Below are 17,135 nucleotides of genomic sequence, written 5' to 3' on the forward strand. Positions count from 1 at the left end.
AGCGGGCGGACCGGAAGTTCGGCCTCGGCACCGGAAGCTGCTTGAAGAGATTAAGCCCTCCCGGAGTTTCAGAAAGGTCCAGTTGTGTCGCCGCCGGCCGCGTGAAGTTACGAACAGCAGATTTCTGGCTGAGCAGAAGTTTACAGTGTTGGATACGTGGAAACAGCCAGGAATGCATTGGAATAGTCGAGTCTAGAGGTAATGAAGGCAAAAATGATAGTGTCATTACCAGATGAGGGGAAATGCAGCGGGATATCTCAGAGACTTATAAAATTCTAACAGGACTAGATAAGGTGGATGCAGGGAGGATGGTCCCAATGGTGGGTGTGTCCAGAACATGGGGTCACAGTCTGAGGATTCAGGGTACACCATTTAGGACAGTGACGAGAAGCCATTTCTTCATCCAAAGAGTGGTGAGCCTATGGCATTCATTACCACAGGAAGTGGTTGAGGCTAGGACATTGAATACATTCAAGAAGTGGCTAAATATGGCACCTGAGGCGAATGGGACCAAGGGTTATGGGGAGAAAGCAGGATTAAGCTATTGAGTTGGACGATCAGCCATGACCGTGCCAATCATGGAGGAGGCTTGAAGGGCCGAATGGCCTCCTCCTGCTCCTACGTCTATGTTTAACTTGGGAGTGGAATAGGTGAGGTTGGTGATGGCTCAAATATGTGGTTGGAAGCTCAACTTGGGGTCACCTATGAAACCAAGGTTACAAACGGACTGGTTTAGTCTCAAACTTGCGAGTGGAGAGCGATGGAGTTGGTAGTTGGAGAGTTTGGATCAAGGACTTAAAACAATGGCTTCGGCTTTCCTAATATTTAATTGGAGGAAATTTATGCTCACCCAGTGAGAGGCAGCACGGTTTTGTGAAGGGGAGGTCATGTCTCTTTAACTTGATAGAGTTTTTCGAGGAAGTCACAAAGATGATTGATGCAGGTAGGGCAGTGGATGTTGACTTGATGGACTTCAGTTAAGGCCTTTGACAAGGTCCCTCATGGCAGACAGCTACAAAAGGTGAAGTCACACTGGATCAGAGTTGAGCTGGCAAGATGGATACAGAACTGGCTCAGTAATAGAAGGCAGAGAGTAGCAATGGAAGGGTGCTTTTCTGATTGGAGGGCTGTGATCAGTGGTGTTCCGCAGGGATCAATGCTGGGACCTTTGCTGTTCGTAGTATGTATAAATGATTTGGAAGAAAATGTAACTGGTCTGATTAGTAAGTTTGCGGACAACACAAAGGTTGGTGGAATTGCGGATAGCGGTGAGGACTGTCAGAGGATACAGCAGGATTAGATCGTTTGGAGACTTGGGCGGAGAGATGGCAGATGGAGTTTAATCTGGACAAATGTGAGGTAATGCATTTTGGAAGGTCTAATGCAGGTAGGGAATATACAGTGAATGGTAGAACCCTCAAGAGTATTGACAGTCGGAGAGATCTCGGTGTACAGGTCCACATGACACTGAAAGGGAAAACACAGATGGAGAAGGTCGTCAAGACATACGGCATGCTTCCCTTCATTGGCCGGGGCATTGAGTATAAAAATTGGCAAGTCGTTGCAGCTGTATAGAACCTTAGTTAGGCCACACTTGGAGTATAGTGTTCAACTCTGGTTGCCACACTACCAGAAAGATGTTGAGACTTTAGAGAGGGTGCAGAAGAGATTTACCAGGATGTTGCCTGGTTTGGAAGGCATTAGCTATGAGGAGAGGTTGAATAAACTCGGTTTGTTCTCACTGGAACGACGGAGGTTGAGGGGAGACCTGATAGAGGTCTACAAAATTATGAGGGGCATAGACAGCATGGATAGTCAGAGACTTTTTCCCAGGGTGGAGGGGTCAATTACTAGGGGGCATAGGTTTAAGCTGCAAGGGGTAAGGTTTAGAGGAAATGTACGAGGGTAGTGGGTGCCTGGAACTCGCTGCCGGAGGAGGTGGTGGAAGCAGGGACGATAGTGACATTTAAGGGGCATCTTGACAAATACATGAATAGGAAGGGAATAGAGGGATATGGACCCCGGAAGTGTAGAAGATTTTAGTTTAGTTGGGCAGCATGGTCGGCACAGGCTTGGAGGGCCTGTTCCTGTGCTGTACTTTTCGTTGTTCTTTATTCTTTGGATGTCTAAGCAGTCTGATAATGTAGCAACAGTGGAGGAATCAAGAGAGGTAATGGTAAGGAAGAGCTGGGTGTCACCAGTGTACATGTGAAAGTTAACTCTGCCTTTGGATAATGGACAACTTGCAGATGAGCAATAAGAGGGCGTCAAGGTTCAACACCAGAGGAAACATTGCAGGAGAAGGAAAATAAGGCATTGCAAGTTATAATGTGGCTATGAATAGGTATATAACAATTGAATCAAGTGAGAGCAGTCACAACCAGAGAGTTAGAAGATGATGGTGTCGTCAACTGTCCCAAATGGTTGCAGACATGTCCAGAAGAGATGAGAAGGGAGTTTACCTTTGCCGCAGTCACACAGGATGTTGTTTGTGACTTTGAAAAGAGCTGTTTTGCTACCGTGCCAGTAGCAAAAATCTGATTTGGAGGGATTCAAATGTGGAGAAACAAGGGCATAAATTTGAGAGGCACACCGTGTTCAAATTTTTTTGGGAGGAAAGGGAGGTTGGAGATGTGACAGCTTGCAAGGATGGTGGACTCAAGGGTAGGTCTTTTTTGAGGAGCGGAGTGATGACAACAGGTTTATAGGCGACAGGGACCACACCCCAAGAAAGAGAATCATTAACAACATTGGCTAGCATCAGGATCAGGAGGGAAGGTCAGGTGGTCAGCAGTTTAGTGGAAATAGGAAGATAAGAAAAGCCCTACCAAATGTGCTTCCTCCACCAACCAGGGATAATAGGCCTGGCGCGACTCTACCCAGGTTCTTTAATCACCTTAGCCCTTGATTCAGAAATTGTTTAATTTCTTCGTCATTTGTTTTTTATCAACGTCCTCCCATGCTGGCTTATACTGTAATTAACTCTGATTTGAGCTCACTACTGCTGATAGTCATGGCAGAAGAATGGAACGGGATTTTAAATCATTTGAGCGGCCTAAAATTGGTTTAAAACCAGCTGATTGTAAAATCTCAAGCCGCCAGGTAATTGCCATTTTGGCCCAGCATGATGAGAACATAACTCCACAAAATTTTGATAGAAATCATTTAAATTACCTTCTGCAAAATCTTCTATGAACCTACTTCCCAAATCAATTGACCTTTGTGTTAATCAAATTATATCCAATTTCCTTGCTTACTATTGATTTACTAATTCTTGTGTTCCTCACTTCCCCCAATGCCCCATTGAGATATTGAATTGTTTGCTTCTTTAATGATCCACCAACAATCCTCACTGAGCAGCATGCATCTGCCAGTCTTGACTGTGCAAAAGGTACAGATGCTTTGCAATCAGATTGGATTGTTCCTTATTCTTCGCTTCCTATTTTAATACTGCATAAAGAAAAGAAACCTTCGTTTGCCTATATATAGCACCATGCCCTACTCCAGCACATTCTCAAAAGTGCTTTGCAGTCAATTAACTACTTCTAAAATGTAGTTACTACTGTAATGTAGGAAATGTGGCATCCAACCTGTGCACAGCAACATCCCGCAAAGAGCAATGTGATAATATCTAGATAACCTATTTCTGTGATGTTGATTGAGAAATAAATATTGGCTAAGTCAAAGGATAACTCCTCTGCTCTTCTTCAAAATCATAAACTGGGATCTTGTGCGCCCTGCTGAGAGCAGTCTCATCTGGAGGACAGCCCCTCTGATGGTGCAGTACTCCCTCAGTATGGCACTGGAGTGTCAGCCTAGATTTTATGCTAGTCTTTGAAGCGGGACTTGAACCCACTGCCTTCAGACTAAGAGGCAGAATGCTAACACCCAATATTGCCTGTAAGCTGTATGTGCACGGCAAGGCAGCAACCTGGACGTGCAGGCTGCTTGCAAATTGTCCCCTTGAAGTTACCACACTTGAATGAGAACATGCAAAAAATTCAAATGATCTGGCTGTGTTCAATGCAAAAGAATTATAAGAAAAATTGCTACCATATTGCGTGGCTGAAAGTACTGAAGGTATTGCTTTCAACCAATCAAGCCAAATCCCTCCAATCTCTTGGGTGCCATAAAGTCTGCGTTCTGCTGATAAAAATCAAAAGCCCCATAGCACAGTGACTATTTTGAAAGTTTTAAATTCCTCACTTCTGCTCGACTTAAAGGTATGTCTCCATTAAATATCCAAGGACCAAAAACAATAACGATAAAATAAAATAGGAAATAAGGGAATCAACAGGAAGGACCCTTACAATTCTAAGAAAAATGGCTTCAAAAAGTTGTCAAGCGCAGCCCCGTGCCATCGCTAAGATCACCGATTTCCACTTCTGTAACATCAGCTATTTCTGTCCTTGCATGAGGTCTTCTGCTGAATCCCTCAATCATGCCTCTGTTATGTCTAGATTTGACTATTCTTCCAGACTGCTGGCAAGCCTCTCATTATTCCATTCATAAACTTGAGGCCATCCAAAATTTGCATCAAATTGTTAATCCATTGTCCTTCTGGTCACCAGCCCATACTGGCGCTTTGATTTAAAAATCCACATCCTTATGTTCAAATCCTCCCTTGGCCTTACGTATTCTGATCTCCGTAATCTCCAATCCCACAACATTCCAAAATATCTGATCCTCTGTTTCTGGCCTCTCGAGCAGCCCTGATTTTAACTTGCTTGGCCTCTTTGACCAAGCATTTTACCCTAACATATCCCTACATGGCATGGTGTCATATTTGGTTTTATAGTACCTTAGTTGGCTTTGGGTCATTTTATCATTAAAGACACCACACGAATATAAGTTATTAAAAGGGTGATTTTACAAATCTGTGAAGGACTTAATTCTTGCTAGAAAACCTCTTCCAGAAACTGGTGTGTTCTGATTTTCCTGTTTGTAGGAGAGATCTGAGTCATGGTATGTAAAATGAAAGTGCAACAGTGCAGATAAGAATGACGTGGGCCTTTGAACTTTAACCGAGTTATCATGGCATATCCATTAAGTCATTATCTTAAATTTGATATATCTTTCTGTTTTAATGGAAACGTTTAATCTTCAGGGGAGGAACTGATCCTAAAACAGTCATATTGTGATGAAGAAATATTAGATGAACAGACCATTTGTTAAACATGAAGTATATTAATGAAAACTCCGAGGGAAAAGACAGACTCAGCTTTTGTAGCAATAATATTGAAACCTCTACCATTGATTTGAGAAAACTCTCGACTTTAAACATGGTGTTGTTGCAAATGTCACAAATGCCAACTGTTTGAACTAACTATTCCAGTTTGTGTACTTCACACTTTTGAGACTGTTCTGTCTTTATTGCCAATTTAAACATGGAGCTTACTTCACCAGGAATGCAAGTATGTCCATTTTGTGGTAAAGCCTTTAAGCGACTAAATGCCCATCTTCCTCACTGTAAGATGGCCAGAAGTGTGAATGGCAAATCTAATTCTAAAGAGGCAGACACGCCTATCGCAACTCCACAGCTGGAATTAAACTGCAAATCCGTCAGATCTCCAGCATCACCTAGCAAGAAGATGAAAGTCAAAACAAACTCAGCGAAGCCTGTAACACAGAAAGAACAAGCAGCATCAACAAAAAAACAAAATAATTCAATGGGTTTGGAAAATGAATCATGGACTTCTGAACAAACTGCTCGGAGGAAGAGTTTTAATGAGTCACAGTCTAGCCAAGGAGATTTGATGGACAAGAGAGAGCAGATTAAGAAAAAAGGCCAGCAGTCAGTTGGTAGGACAACCAGAGGACGGCCTAAAGAGGCAAAAAAAGAAATGGTAATCAAAACAAAGTCAAGTGAACATTCTTTAGAACGAGACCAAGATAAAGTAGATCTGAAGTTAAAAAGTGCTACCAGGGCAAAAGTGAAGATTACTCACAAGATTGAAAGTCATAATTCCATAAAGAAAGAAGAAAACAACAGTGGGGCCTGTTCGTCGAGGCTCCCACCGAATGAAAAACAATACGCTGACTTGATCTCAAAAAATATATTTTCTCCAAAAGTCAAGTCAGTCCTTAAATCAGAAGACATTCGGACCCGACCAGAATTTGAGAAGGGGACAGCTGTGTTGGATCTGCAGGCCCACGTTATCGTACCTCAGTCATCTTGTGCTGTCAAAACAAATTCACTTCACTTCGTAAGGCGAGAGAATGTGGTTCCTCCGGTTGACATAAAGTGTCAAACTGACCAGAATGAAGTCACAGGAGGAATGGTCTCAAATGAACTAATATTTAAACAAAGTCCAATAACCTACATCAAAACTAGCGTGTGGCATCACATTAAAGATAATTTTTGTGCAGCAACCACCAGTGCAAAGCAGGATTTTATTATGAAAGTGAATACAAGTGTGAAGGAAGATGATCATAGAGCTGACGTTTTAGAGACTGATCATTGTAATTCATTCATTAAGAATCAGATTTGCAGCAACATTATGGCTTCTATGCATGTGAAGGACTTAAATCAATATGAAGGAAATTCACGTAATGATTATGTGGCTGTGAAGAAAATAGGACCATGTGATTGGAACAGAAATGGAGCTGTCCAGTCTGAATATTTGCATTTGTTACACAAAGAAAATGGTTGGGACAAATGCATGTTTTTATCAACGAGTTCCAGAAAAACCATGCGTTTGGCTGGAAGGATTAAAGAACTTCACCCAAGTCTTTGCACAAAAACTGAGATAGGAATGGAGTGGTTTCCTGAACTGAATCCAGGGTACCATAGCATTGGACTAAGTATGCTTCCTGAGCAAACAAAGCTGTTGGAAACACCCATAAGGATATCCGCCTCTCGGTGTGAAAATACAAAAGGTACATTCAGCTGTATGTTTAGAAAGTCTCACAGCGATTCTGCCATGTTTGTGTACTTGCTGATGATTCACCTGCTGTAATATTTTTTTTATTTGTTCACAGGATGTTGGCATCGCTGGCTGGACCAGCATTTACTGCTCATGCCTGAGGGCATTTAAGAGTCAACCATACTGCTGTGGATCTGGAGTCACATGTAGGCCAGACCTGGTCAGTACAGCAGATACCCTTCCCTAAAGGACATCAGTGAACCAGATGGGTTTTTACGACAATCAACAATGGTTTCATGGTCATCTTTAGGCTTTTAATTCCAGATTTTTATTGAATTCAAATTCTGCCATCTGCCCCGGTGGGATTCAAACTCTGGTCCCCAGAGCAGTACCTGGAATACTAGTCCAGTGACAATGCCACTACGCCACTGCCTCACCTTAAATTACTTAATTGCACATTTAAAACCATATTTGCTTTGGCGTAAAATGCTATTTCCAAATCTTCTAAATCCAAAATGATCTAATTTTATATTTTTTCCACGGTATCTTGTAATCTTTGTCCCTTTATCCTTTGTTTTACTGACCAATGGCTGCAAGCACATGTTACTCCCCCCCCCTTCCCAAACCAAGGCAATACTTCCTACCATCCACATAAGTCAACTTTCCAGACCCCTTCACAGGGTTAGTCAGGTAGCCGGAAAATGTAAAACTGTATTGGATCAGTTATTGGGTAACCGCTTTTTATACATCTTAAGTAGTATGCAGAACCTAAAATCTGTTCCATCTGTTGGATGTACACTTTTGAGTTGCCAGGGCACCATCTTAAGAATTATGGTTGTTACTTTTGTGATGCACAGCGGGGTGGTGGCATAATGGTAGCGTCACTGAACTAGACATCCAGCGGACCAGGCAATGCTCTGGGGTCAGTGGCTCACTGGTGGAATTTATATTTCAAATCTGCAATATGAAGTTAGTCTTAGTAACAGTGACCATTAAACTATCATTGATTGTTGCAAAGACCCATCTGGTTCACTAAATCCTTTAGGGAAGGAAATCTGCCATCCGTACTTGGTCTGCACATGATTCTCGGCCTACAGCAATGTAGTTGGCCTAACAATTCACTCAGTTCAAGGGCAATTAGGGATGGGCAACAAGTGCTGGCCTTGCCAGTGACACCCACTCCTATGAAAGAATAAATAAAAAAAGATATATATACTCATGTAAAAGTCAGGTTTCTCAACCACTTTTTTTTGTCAAAAAGTAGGGGTTGACATCTACAATATATTTGAGGGGTTGAAATCCATGCATATTGGAGAGACATTTAAAACATAAAAATATTTACTAATTATGAAATGTAGGCTAAGCAGCTGTAGCCATAGTCTAGATTTCTTCTTGGCGACGATGAGGACAAAACCGGTAGCAGTGGTTAGCTCTGTTGCTTCACAGCGGCAGGGTCCGAGGTTGGATTCCCAGCTTGGGTCACATGTTCTCCCTGTGCCTGCGTGAATTTCCTCCGGGTGCTCCAGATTCTTCCCACAAGTCCCGAAAGACATAAGAACATAAGAACTAGGAGCAGGAGTAGGCCATCTGGCCCCTCGAGCCTGCTCCGCCATTCAATTAGATCATGGCTGATCTTTTGTGGACTCAGCTCCACTTTCCGGCCCGAACACCATAACCCTTAATCCCTTTATTCTTCAAAAAACTATCTATATTTACCTTAAAAACATGTAATGAAGGAGCCTCAACTGCTTCACTGGGCAAGGAATTCCATAGATTCACAACCCTTTGGGTGAAGAAGTTCCTCCTAAACTCAGTTCTAAATCTACTTCCCTTTATTTTGAGGCTATGCCCCCTAGTTCTGCTGTCACCCGCCAGTGGAAACAACCTGCCCGCATCTATCCTATCTATTCCCTTCATAATTTTAAATGTTTCTATAAGATCCCCCCTCATCCTTCTAAATTCCAACGAGTACAGTCCCAGTCTACTCAACCTCTCCTCATAATCCAACCCCTTCAGCTCTGGAATTAACCTAGTGAATCTCCTCTGCACACCCTCCAGCGCCAGTACGTCCTTTCTCAAGTAAGGAGACCAAAACTGAACACAATACTCCAGGTGTGGCCGCACTAACACCGTATACAATTGCAACATAACCTCCCTAGTCTTAAACTCCATCCCTCTAGCAATGAAGGACAAAATTCCATTTGCCTTCTTAATCACCTGTTGCACTTGTAAACCAACCTTCTGTGACTCATGCACTAGCACACCCAAGTCTCTCTGAACAGCGGCATGCTTTAATATTTTATCGTTTAAATAATAATCCCGTTTGCTGTTATTCCTACCAAAATGGATAACCTCACATTTGTCAACATTGTATTCCATCTGCCAGACCCGAGCCCATTCACTTAACCTATCCAAATCCCTCTGCAGACTTCCAGTATCCTCTGCACTTTTCGCTTTACCACTCATCTTAGTGTCATCTGCAAACTTGGACACATTGCCCTTGATCCCCAACTCCAAATCATCAATGTAAATTGTGAACAATTGTGGGCCCAACACGGATCCCTGAGGGACACCACTAGCTACTGATTGCCAACCAGAGAAACACCCATTTATCCCAACTCTTTGCTTTCTATTAATTAACCAATCCTCTATCCATGCTACTACTTTACCCTTAATGCCATGCATCTTTATCTTATGCAGCAACCTTTTGTGTGGCACCTTGTCAAAGGCTTTCTGGAAATCCAGATATACCACATCCATCGGCTCCCCGTTATCTACTGCACTGGTAATGTCCTCAAAAAATTCCACTAAATTAGTTAGGCATGACCTGCCTTTTACGAACCCATGCTGCGTCTGCCCAATGGGACAATTTCTATCCAGATGCCTCGCAATTTCTTCCTTGATGATAGATTCCAGCATCTTCCCTATTACCGAAGTTAAACTCACTGGCCTATAATTTCCTGCTTTCTGCCTACCTCCTTTTTTAAACAGTGGCGTCGCGTTTGCTAATTTCCAATCCACCGGGACCACCCCAGAGTCTAGTGAATTTCGGTAAATCATCATTAGTGCATCTGCAATTTCCCTAGCCATCTCTTTTAGCACTCTGGGATGCATTCCATCAGGGCCAGGAGACTTGTCTACCTTTAGCCCCATTAGCTTTCCCATCACTCCCTCCTTAGTGATAACAATCCTCTCAAGGTCCTCACCTGTCATAGCCTCATTTCTATCAGTCGCTGGCATGTTATTTGTGTCTTCCACTGTGAAGACCGACCCAAAAAACCTGTTCAGTTCCTCAGCCATTTCCTCATTTCCCATTATTAAAACTCCCTTCTCATCCTCTAAAGGACCGATATTTACCTTAGCCACTCTTTTTTGTCTTATATATTTGTAAAAACTTTTACTGTCTGTTTTTATATTCTGAGCAAGTTTACTCTCATACTCTATCTTACTCTTCTTTATAGCTTTTTTAGTAGCTTTCTGTTGCCCCCTAAAGATTTCCCAGTCCTCTAATCTCCCAACAATCTTTGCCACTTTATATGCTTTTTCCTTCAATTTGATACTCTCCCTTATTTCCTTAGATATCCACGGTCGATTTTCCCTCTTTCTTCCGTCCTTCCTTTTTGTTGGTATAAACCTTTGCTGAGCACTGTGAAAAATCGCTTGGAAGGTTCTCCACTGTTCCTCAACTGTTCCACCATAAAGTCTTAGCTCCCAGTCTACCTTAGCTAGTTCTTCTCTCATCCCCTTGTAATCTCCTTTGTTTAAACATAAAACACTAGTATTTGATTTTACTTTCTCACCCTCCATCTGTATTTTAAATTCCACCATATTGTGATCGCTCCTTCCGAGAGGATCCCTAACTATGAGATCATGAATCAATCCTGTCTCATTACACAGGACAAGATCTAGGACCGCTTGTTCCCTCGTAGGTTCCATTACATACTGTTCTAGGAAACTATCGCGGATACATTCTATAAACTCCTCCTCACGGTTGCCTTGACCGACCTGGTTAAACCAATCGACATGTAGATTAAAATCCCCCATGATAACTGCTGTACCATTTCTACATGCATTAGTTATTTCTTTGTTTATTGCCTGCCCCACCATCTTGTTACTATTTGGTGGCCGATAGATTACTCCTATCAGTGACTTTTTTGCCTTGCTATTCCTGATTTCCACCCAAATGGATTCAACCTTATCCTCCATAGCACCGATGTCATCCCTTACTATTGCCCGAATGTCATCCTTAAATAACAGAGCAACACCACCTCCCTTACCATCCACTCTGTCCTTCCGAATAGTTTGATACCCTCGGATATTTAACTCCCAGGCATGACCATCCTTTAACCATGTTTCAGTAATGGCCACTAAATCATAGTCATTTACGATGATTTGTGCCACCAACTCATTTACTTTATTCCGAATACTACGAGCATTCAGGTAAAGTACACTTATGTTGGTTTTTTTACCTCTGTTTTGAATCTTAACATCTCCAGTTTTATTCCTTTTGTTATTACTGGGCCTATTCACTGTGCTCCCCTCAGTCACTGTACCTTGCACTGTCGCCCTTATGGATTTCTGACTATGTCTTCTCTGCCTTGCACTTTTCCCCTTACTTCCTTTTGTTTCTGTCCCTGTTTTACTACCTTCCAACTTCCAGCATTGGTTCCCATCCCCCTGCCACATTAGTTTAAACCCTCCCCAACAGCTCTAGCACATGCTGTTAGGTAATTTGGACATTCTGAATTCCCCCTCCCTGTACCTGAACAGGCACCGGAATGTGGCAACTAGGGAATTTCACAGTAACTTAATTGCAGTGTTAATGTAAACCTACTTGTGACAATAAAGTTATTTTAAAAAAAAACACTCAATTGACATAATTACTTTAAATTTCCAAATAAAGATTTAGCTCTCCTTTCAATTTACTTTAATTGTGCTATCCTCTCCATCATCACACTACCTAACCTCATGGTGGTACATCAGTTGATCACAGAGGTGCCAGGTCGGAGAATATTCCTGCCAACCCCGCCCCCAAAATGTAGCCAAATTGCAATTTCCCGCCACCCCCCACTAATGTAAGTCATGATAGCAGAGGATGATATGACAAAACATTTTTATTATTGAATTTTTACTGCTAAACAAACCTCTATAGAAACAGACATAAATTTTGTTACGATCCCAGTTGGTGTTATAACTGAAAGGGAAGATCCCAGAATGGAACATTGGAGGAACAATTACAGGACTGCTAATTGGTTTTAAAAAGGAAAAAAATATTTATTAAACATGACAAAAAATTGGATTATTATACCGTTCTCATTTACTCCGCGTTTAGTTTAACAATTACAACTGGTTTTAGGGTTAAACAGATTACAAAATACATCTTATGGTACAATGGCCTCATTAACACTCAAATTCCTTTTTAAGCACGCAAGATGACGGGTAAGACATACTTCTCTGTGAACCCAAGTGAATGTCTGCGGACTTCTCAGAATCTGCCACCCGTCCCCGCCAATGATGATCACATGAGAGTTTCCAAACTCCACTCCCAAAACACGCTTTAAAATCTTCTCTCATAATAATGCTTGCGTTTAGCGGGTTGCATTCTGAAATCCAGACTAGATTTTACAAAAGACACTTTTAAAACAATGCTTCTGCTCCACTTTTACCAGTGAATCCAGGATTTCACACCATCCCTTTTGGATTTATTTGCCTTGACTGCAAACTGCTCACAATTGCTTTAACTCTATTTCTAGACTGTATTAAAATGGCATTAGACGTTTGTTCTATCATTGAAAGCTGCTGTTCCAATTTAAATCTGGTTACTGCAATTGTCTCTTTAACTCAGAACACTTTGTTTACTCTTCCTTGAATTTTGCTGGACAATACTTTGGTTTCTGTTAACTCCAGACTTATTGGACACTTTTAATTTCTCTTGTTTCCTTAACTTGGTGGACTTACGATTTCTGGCATCTGTTTTCTTAATATTACTCCATTGTATGGCTTTTCTTCTAACAAAGCTTTAGAGATGTTCCCTCTCTAGCCTTCTAAACTATTTGGTTCTAGAAGAGCTGTGAGAGCGACCTTCTTTCTCGTGCCTATCTCCACAAGTTAGCTAAATTAAAAATTAAAAACTTCTCTACCTTACAAGGCCCCAGTTGCTAAGCAACACCCACATTCTTACGCCTTTTATTCTTCACACCGTAGCCCTCTCTAAGCACAATGGAAACACAGTTGGAACTTAACCAACGCGCACACAACCGTTGTCCAGCATGAATCTAAGTATAGGTTTTACCCTTCCAGACACACAAACATCAAACCCACTTAAAGCTATATCTTATTTCTAATGTTTACCATTACAAACACCTTTATTTTCCTAACAATTTGTGTACACTACATTTATCCATATAAAATCCATATTGACTGGTTTAGAGGGCAAGATTGGCGGAAATGCAGCTTCTGACCTGGCAGCACTGTTGGTAGAGTCTCTTGTTGTTTTGCTGGCATTTCACCTCTGAATTGATTCATAACTGATGGTATTTTGCATCACAAGTATCTTTAAAAGATGTAATATGGTGTGTGGTACCAGAGGATATTATGATTTTAATGTAGAATATTTTATAGCAATGGTAAAAGACTATAACACCAGGAAATCAGTGGTATTAACTTGTGTTTCCACTATTTAACTGTATGGTCGTATACCAAAAAACATGAAAAAATCTGTTGTTCTACGATCCCTCAAAAACTAGGATCAACCTAAGGTATTTGGAAAGTTAGGGTATTTTGACTTTTACGAGATCGACTATTACTCGAGTGTATACGGTATTTTGCATCTTTAAAGAAATAATATTTGTAATTCTTGAACACTGTGACAAATGCATTTAAATCAAGAAAGATCGTTGTAACTGCAAATATCACAAATCAAAGATTAGTTGTTACAAATAATTCTTTCAGTGAACTTTGAAATTTGATGCAGTGTTCCATTTGTCAATGATGCTATATGTGTCTGCTGCCTTTAAGTATACATTTGTAGTGGAAAATTATGTTTGCATTGCCTATTTCTGTGGCATATCTTACGGTAATACATTCAGTCCAACCAGTCCATATTGTTGTCTATACTCCACTCGAGTCTCTTCCCACCACTCCTCTAAATCTATCTTCATAACCCTTTATTTCCGTCTCTCTTACGTTCGTCTAGATTCCCCTTAAATGCATCTGTATGATTTGCCTAACCCCTGCCCTGTCCTGTCTACCCTCTCCGTCTTCATTTGGAGCAGTCTTGATGATGTGCCTTGGACATACCTTTCCATTGGCAAAATTAAGAAAATAAAATCACATTCATTTTGCAGCTTGTACACACACAGTGAGTTAGCAAAGGTTTCTGCAAGCATTTTTCCAAGAGCAGTCATTCTTCAAGTAGATGCAATGAACCCTGGTTGAACTGTGGCTGGAACAGAAGCACCATATAGTCTGGGTGTCAGTAGCGTTTTTTTTTGTTCTAATGGAGCCATTTTGTCCCTCTTGATGGCATGGTTACGTAGTACAAAAGTCGTTGTCTTATAAAAGGGAGGAAGTGGAAACATTGGTCTATAGCCCAGTGGATTCAACAAGTTACAAGATTTCAGCTTTGATTTTTATCAAACTTAACTTCAGAAAACCTTACTGGAATACTCCTAGCCCCGTGAAAACACATCTGACATTGTTATGAAATGCTGATGAGTGAATAATTTATATTGTGTCTTTTATGACCTCATGATGTTCCAGAATTACAGAAAATTAAGTAGTTTTAAAGTGTAGTTACGGTTGTAAAGTAGAAAACACATTTGAGTGTGGAAATCTCCCACAAATGGTAGTGAAGTAATGATCTCTTTTAATAATGTCAGTGGGGGGATGATAATGTTGAGCAGGACTTTAGCGGGGGCTCACCAGCCCTTCAGATGGTGCCATGAGAATTTTTACATTGATATGAAAGGCCCTGGATTAATGGCTCAGATCAACCAGTCCCATGGAGGTGAATGCTGACAGGAAGAACAAGGAAAGGCTGGGATGAGCCTGAATGAAGGATACATTTAAAGTGGTTTGCACTTTGTCCCTAGGCCTCCTTACCCACCTTGACAATGGGTCCACCCCATAGCTGCGACAGGAAGATCCTGCTGCAGCCGACCAGAAAGGTAAAATCGTAATTCAAAATGCAGTGAGCGGCTTAAGCCACAGTTTCGCTGCTGACGGGAAGATCCTGGCCATTTAATGACTCATAGGACAGACCATAGCACCTCGAACAGTGTAGCATTCCCTCAGTCTGAGGATTAGAACTTGAACACACAACCTTCTGACTTCGAGGGGAAAATGGCAAAAGTGCTACCGCTGAGTGAAGGCTGGCAGTAGATTGACGATTGGAACTCCAAAGCAGGTAGCAATTTGTCTTCTTGGCTGGCAAATTCTTCCTGGGGCAGGGGAAAAGGTAGAAACAATAGAAATAAGTTTTCCGGTAAACAGAAGAGAAATATTTTGAAACTTGGTTCTGCAGGTTATCGTAAACATTACAACAAATATATTAATGCAAGAAGAGGAGGAGTCCGAAATGTGATCTGTTTGCTTTTGGGATGTGCAACCTTCAGCTACATGTGGAATTATAATTGTGAGTACGTTTGTGCCTTTTGACGGTCCAATGGCATTGCAGAAAAAGTATTTTTAAATATTAAACCATCATACTGGAATTTGATTTCAATTTGATTTTCTATTACTAATTATTTTATTAGTGTGTGAATGATCATAAATTAACATCAATTTTGCAAGCTTACCTATCCTTCCACAACCTGATAAAATTCAAAGCACAATCCCTGTGCATTACCTAGTAGACCTAATAAAGAAGGTTCTTGCTAAACCCCTATTAACCCCTTTGTTTGCAGATCACGATTGCTGGAGAAAAAAACATTGAAAATCAGGGACTAACGTGTTTTTCTAATTCACTCCACTCAGAGATCAAAAATGATGGAGGCATTATTACCGTAAGAAAAAATATCAGACATTTTACAGTGTTTTATTTATTGTCTCTTGCATTGTGTAGAAGAGGACAAGGATAAGGTGAGTGTACCAAAGTTACCTCATTGTGTAGGCATTTTTAAAATTCCGACTGTAATAAAGATATTATTTTGAGGCTGTCAGTTTCTTCATTATTTTTGTATGGATATTTATGCAAGGTGATTTGAAAATGTGCTTGTCTAACTACTACAGATAAAAACAGAATTTTAAAAATAAATGTGGCTTTTATCAATGTATTAAAAAACTGACCTGTGAGTATTATTTAAATCACTCATCTGATGAAGGAGCTGTGCTCTGAAAGCTAGTGATTCCAAATAAACCTGTTGGACTTTAACCTGGTGTTGTAAGACTTATTATTTAAATAGCAGTAAGCAAAATCTACTGGCTTCTAAGATAATCTTCATTGTGTCAGAAATAGGCTTACACTAACATCACAATGAAGTTACTGTGAAAATCCCCTTGTCACCACATTCCGGCACCTGTTCAGGTACACCGAGGGAGAATTCAGGATGTCCAATTCACCTAACAAGCACACCTTTCGGGGCTTGTGGGAAGAAACCGGAGCGCCCGGTGGAAAGCAACGCAGACACGGTGAAAAGGTGCAGACTCTGCACAGTGACCCAAGCCGGGAATTGAACCTGGTTCCCTGGTGCTGTTAAGCAACAGTGCTAACCACTGATGTTTGGTGTTCTACCACCCTTTACAATCTTGTTCCAGATGTCCTTGCCATTTATCTCAGGAAATGTAAGCAACATCATTACTTCTCAAGAGCATTGAGCATTCTGTTTAAAATTCACTGAAATGCACCATGGAATTGGTTAAAATCTGAAACATTGAGGAAAATTGTGTCCTTTCATCAGATTTGTACTCTGAGCTTGACCATTAAAGTTCCAATAAAGTTTTTACTTGTATATTTATTTTTCTATATACTTTTTATTTTTCTTGGATTTTTTTTATATTTAATCACTTCTGGGCTAAGTGGTTTTTGGGTTTTTGCTCCTATGGATGCCTTACTTTTAATCAATATGCAGCAGAACATAATTTATTGACAACTGGTGGAACCACGGATTTATGGAATTGTAATTTGATGTGTTGAAAATTCTGCTACCCTATTCTCTTATCTCAATATTGCATTGGATTGAGAAATAGCAAAACTGGATCACAGTGGACAAATGCAGTAAGGGCATCATGTGGCAGGATGAGAATTTCTATCATTGTCAGGGGCGATGG

At 40.9% G+C, this 17,135-nt stretch overlaps 1 protein-coding gene across 6 annotated transcripts; it reads left to right on the forward strand.

The window, feature by feature from the left end:
- The first annotated feature begins 13 nt into the window (after positions 1-13).
- LOC119953651 lies at positions 14-16,806 on the forward strand. 6 transcript variants are annotated; one of them, XR_005458071.1, is made up of 4 exons: positions 14-198; positions 5,108-6,879; positions 14,960-15,501; positions 15,773-16,806. XR_005458071.1 is itself a non-coding variant. In XM_038778124.1 (4 exons), exons 2-4 carry the CDS (start codon positions 5,388-5,390, stop codon positions 15,799-15,801), a joined length of 1,632 nt encoding a protein of 543 aa, XP_038634052.1. In that variant the 5' UTR covers positions 14-198; positions 5,108-5,387; the 3' UTR covers positions 15,802-16,806. The 6 variants fall into 6 exon arrangements, 3 of the variants coding, with proteins under 3 accessions (XP_038634052.1, XP_038634053.1, XP_038634054.1); XR_005458072.1 differs by having other exon boundaries at positions 15,843-16,806; XR_005458070.1 differs by having other exon boundaries at positions 14,960-15,273; positions 15,391-16,806.
- Positions 16,807-17,135: the final 329 nt, after the last annotated feature.

This window comes from Scyliorhinus canicula, chromosome 18 (genome assembly GCF_902713615.1).
Source record: "Scyliorhinus canicula chromosome 18, sScyCan1.1, whole genome shotgun sequence".
NCBI classification, from domain to species: Eukaryota; Metazoa; Chordata; class Chondrichthyes; order Carcharhiniformes; family Scyliorhinidae; genus Scyliorhinus; species Scyliorhinus canicula.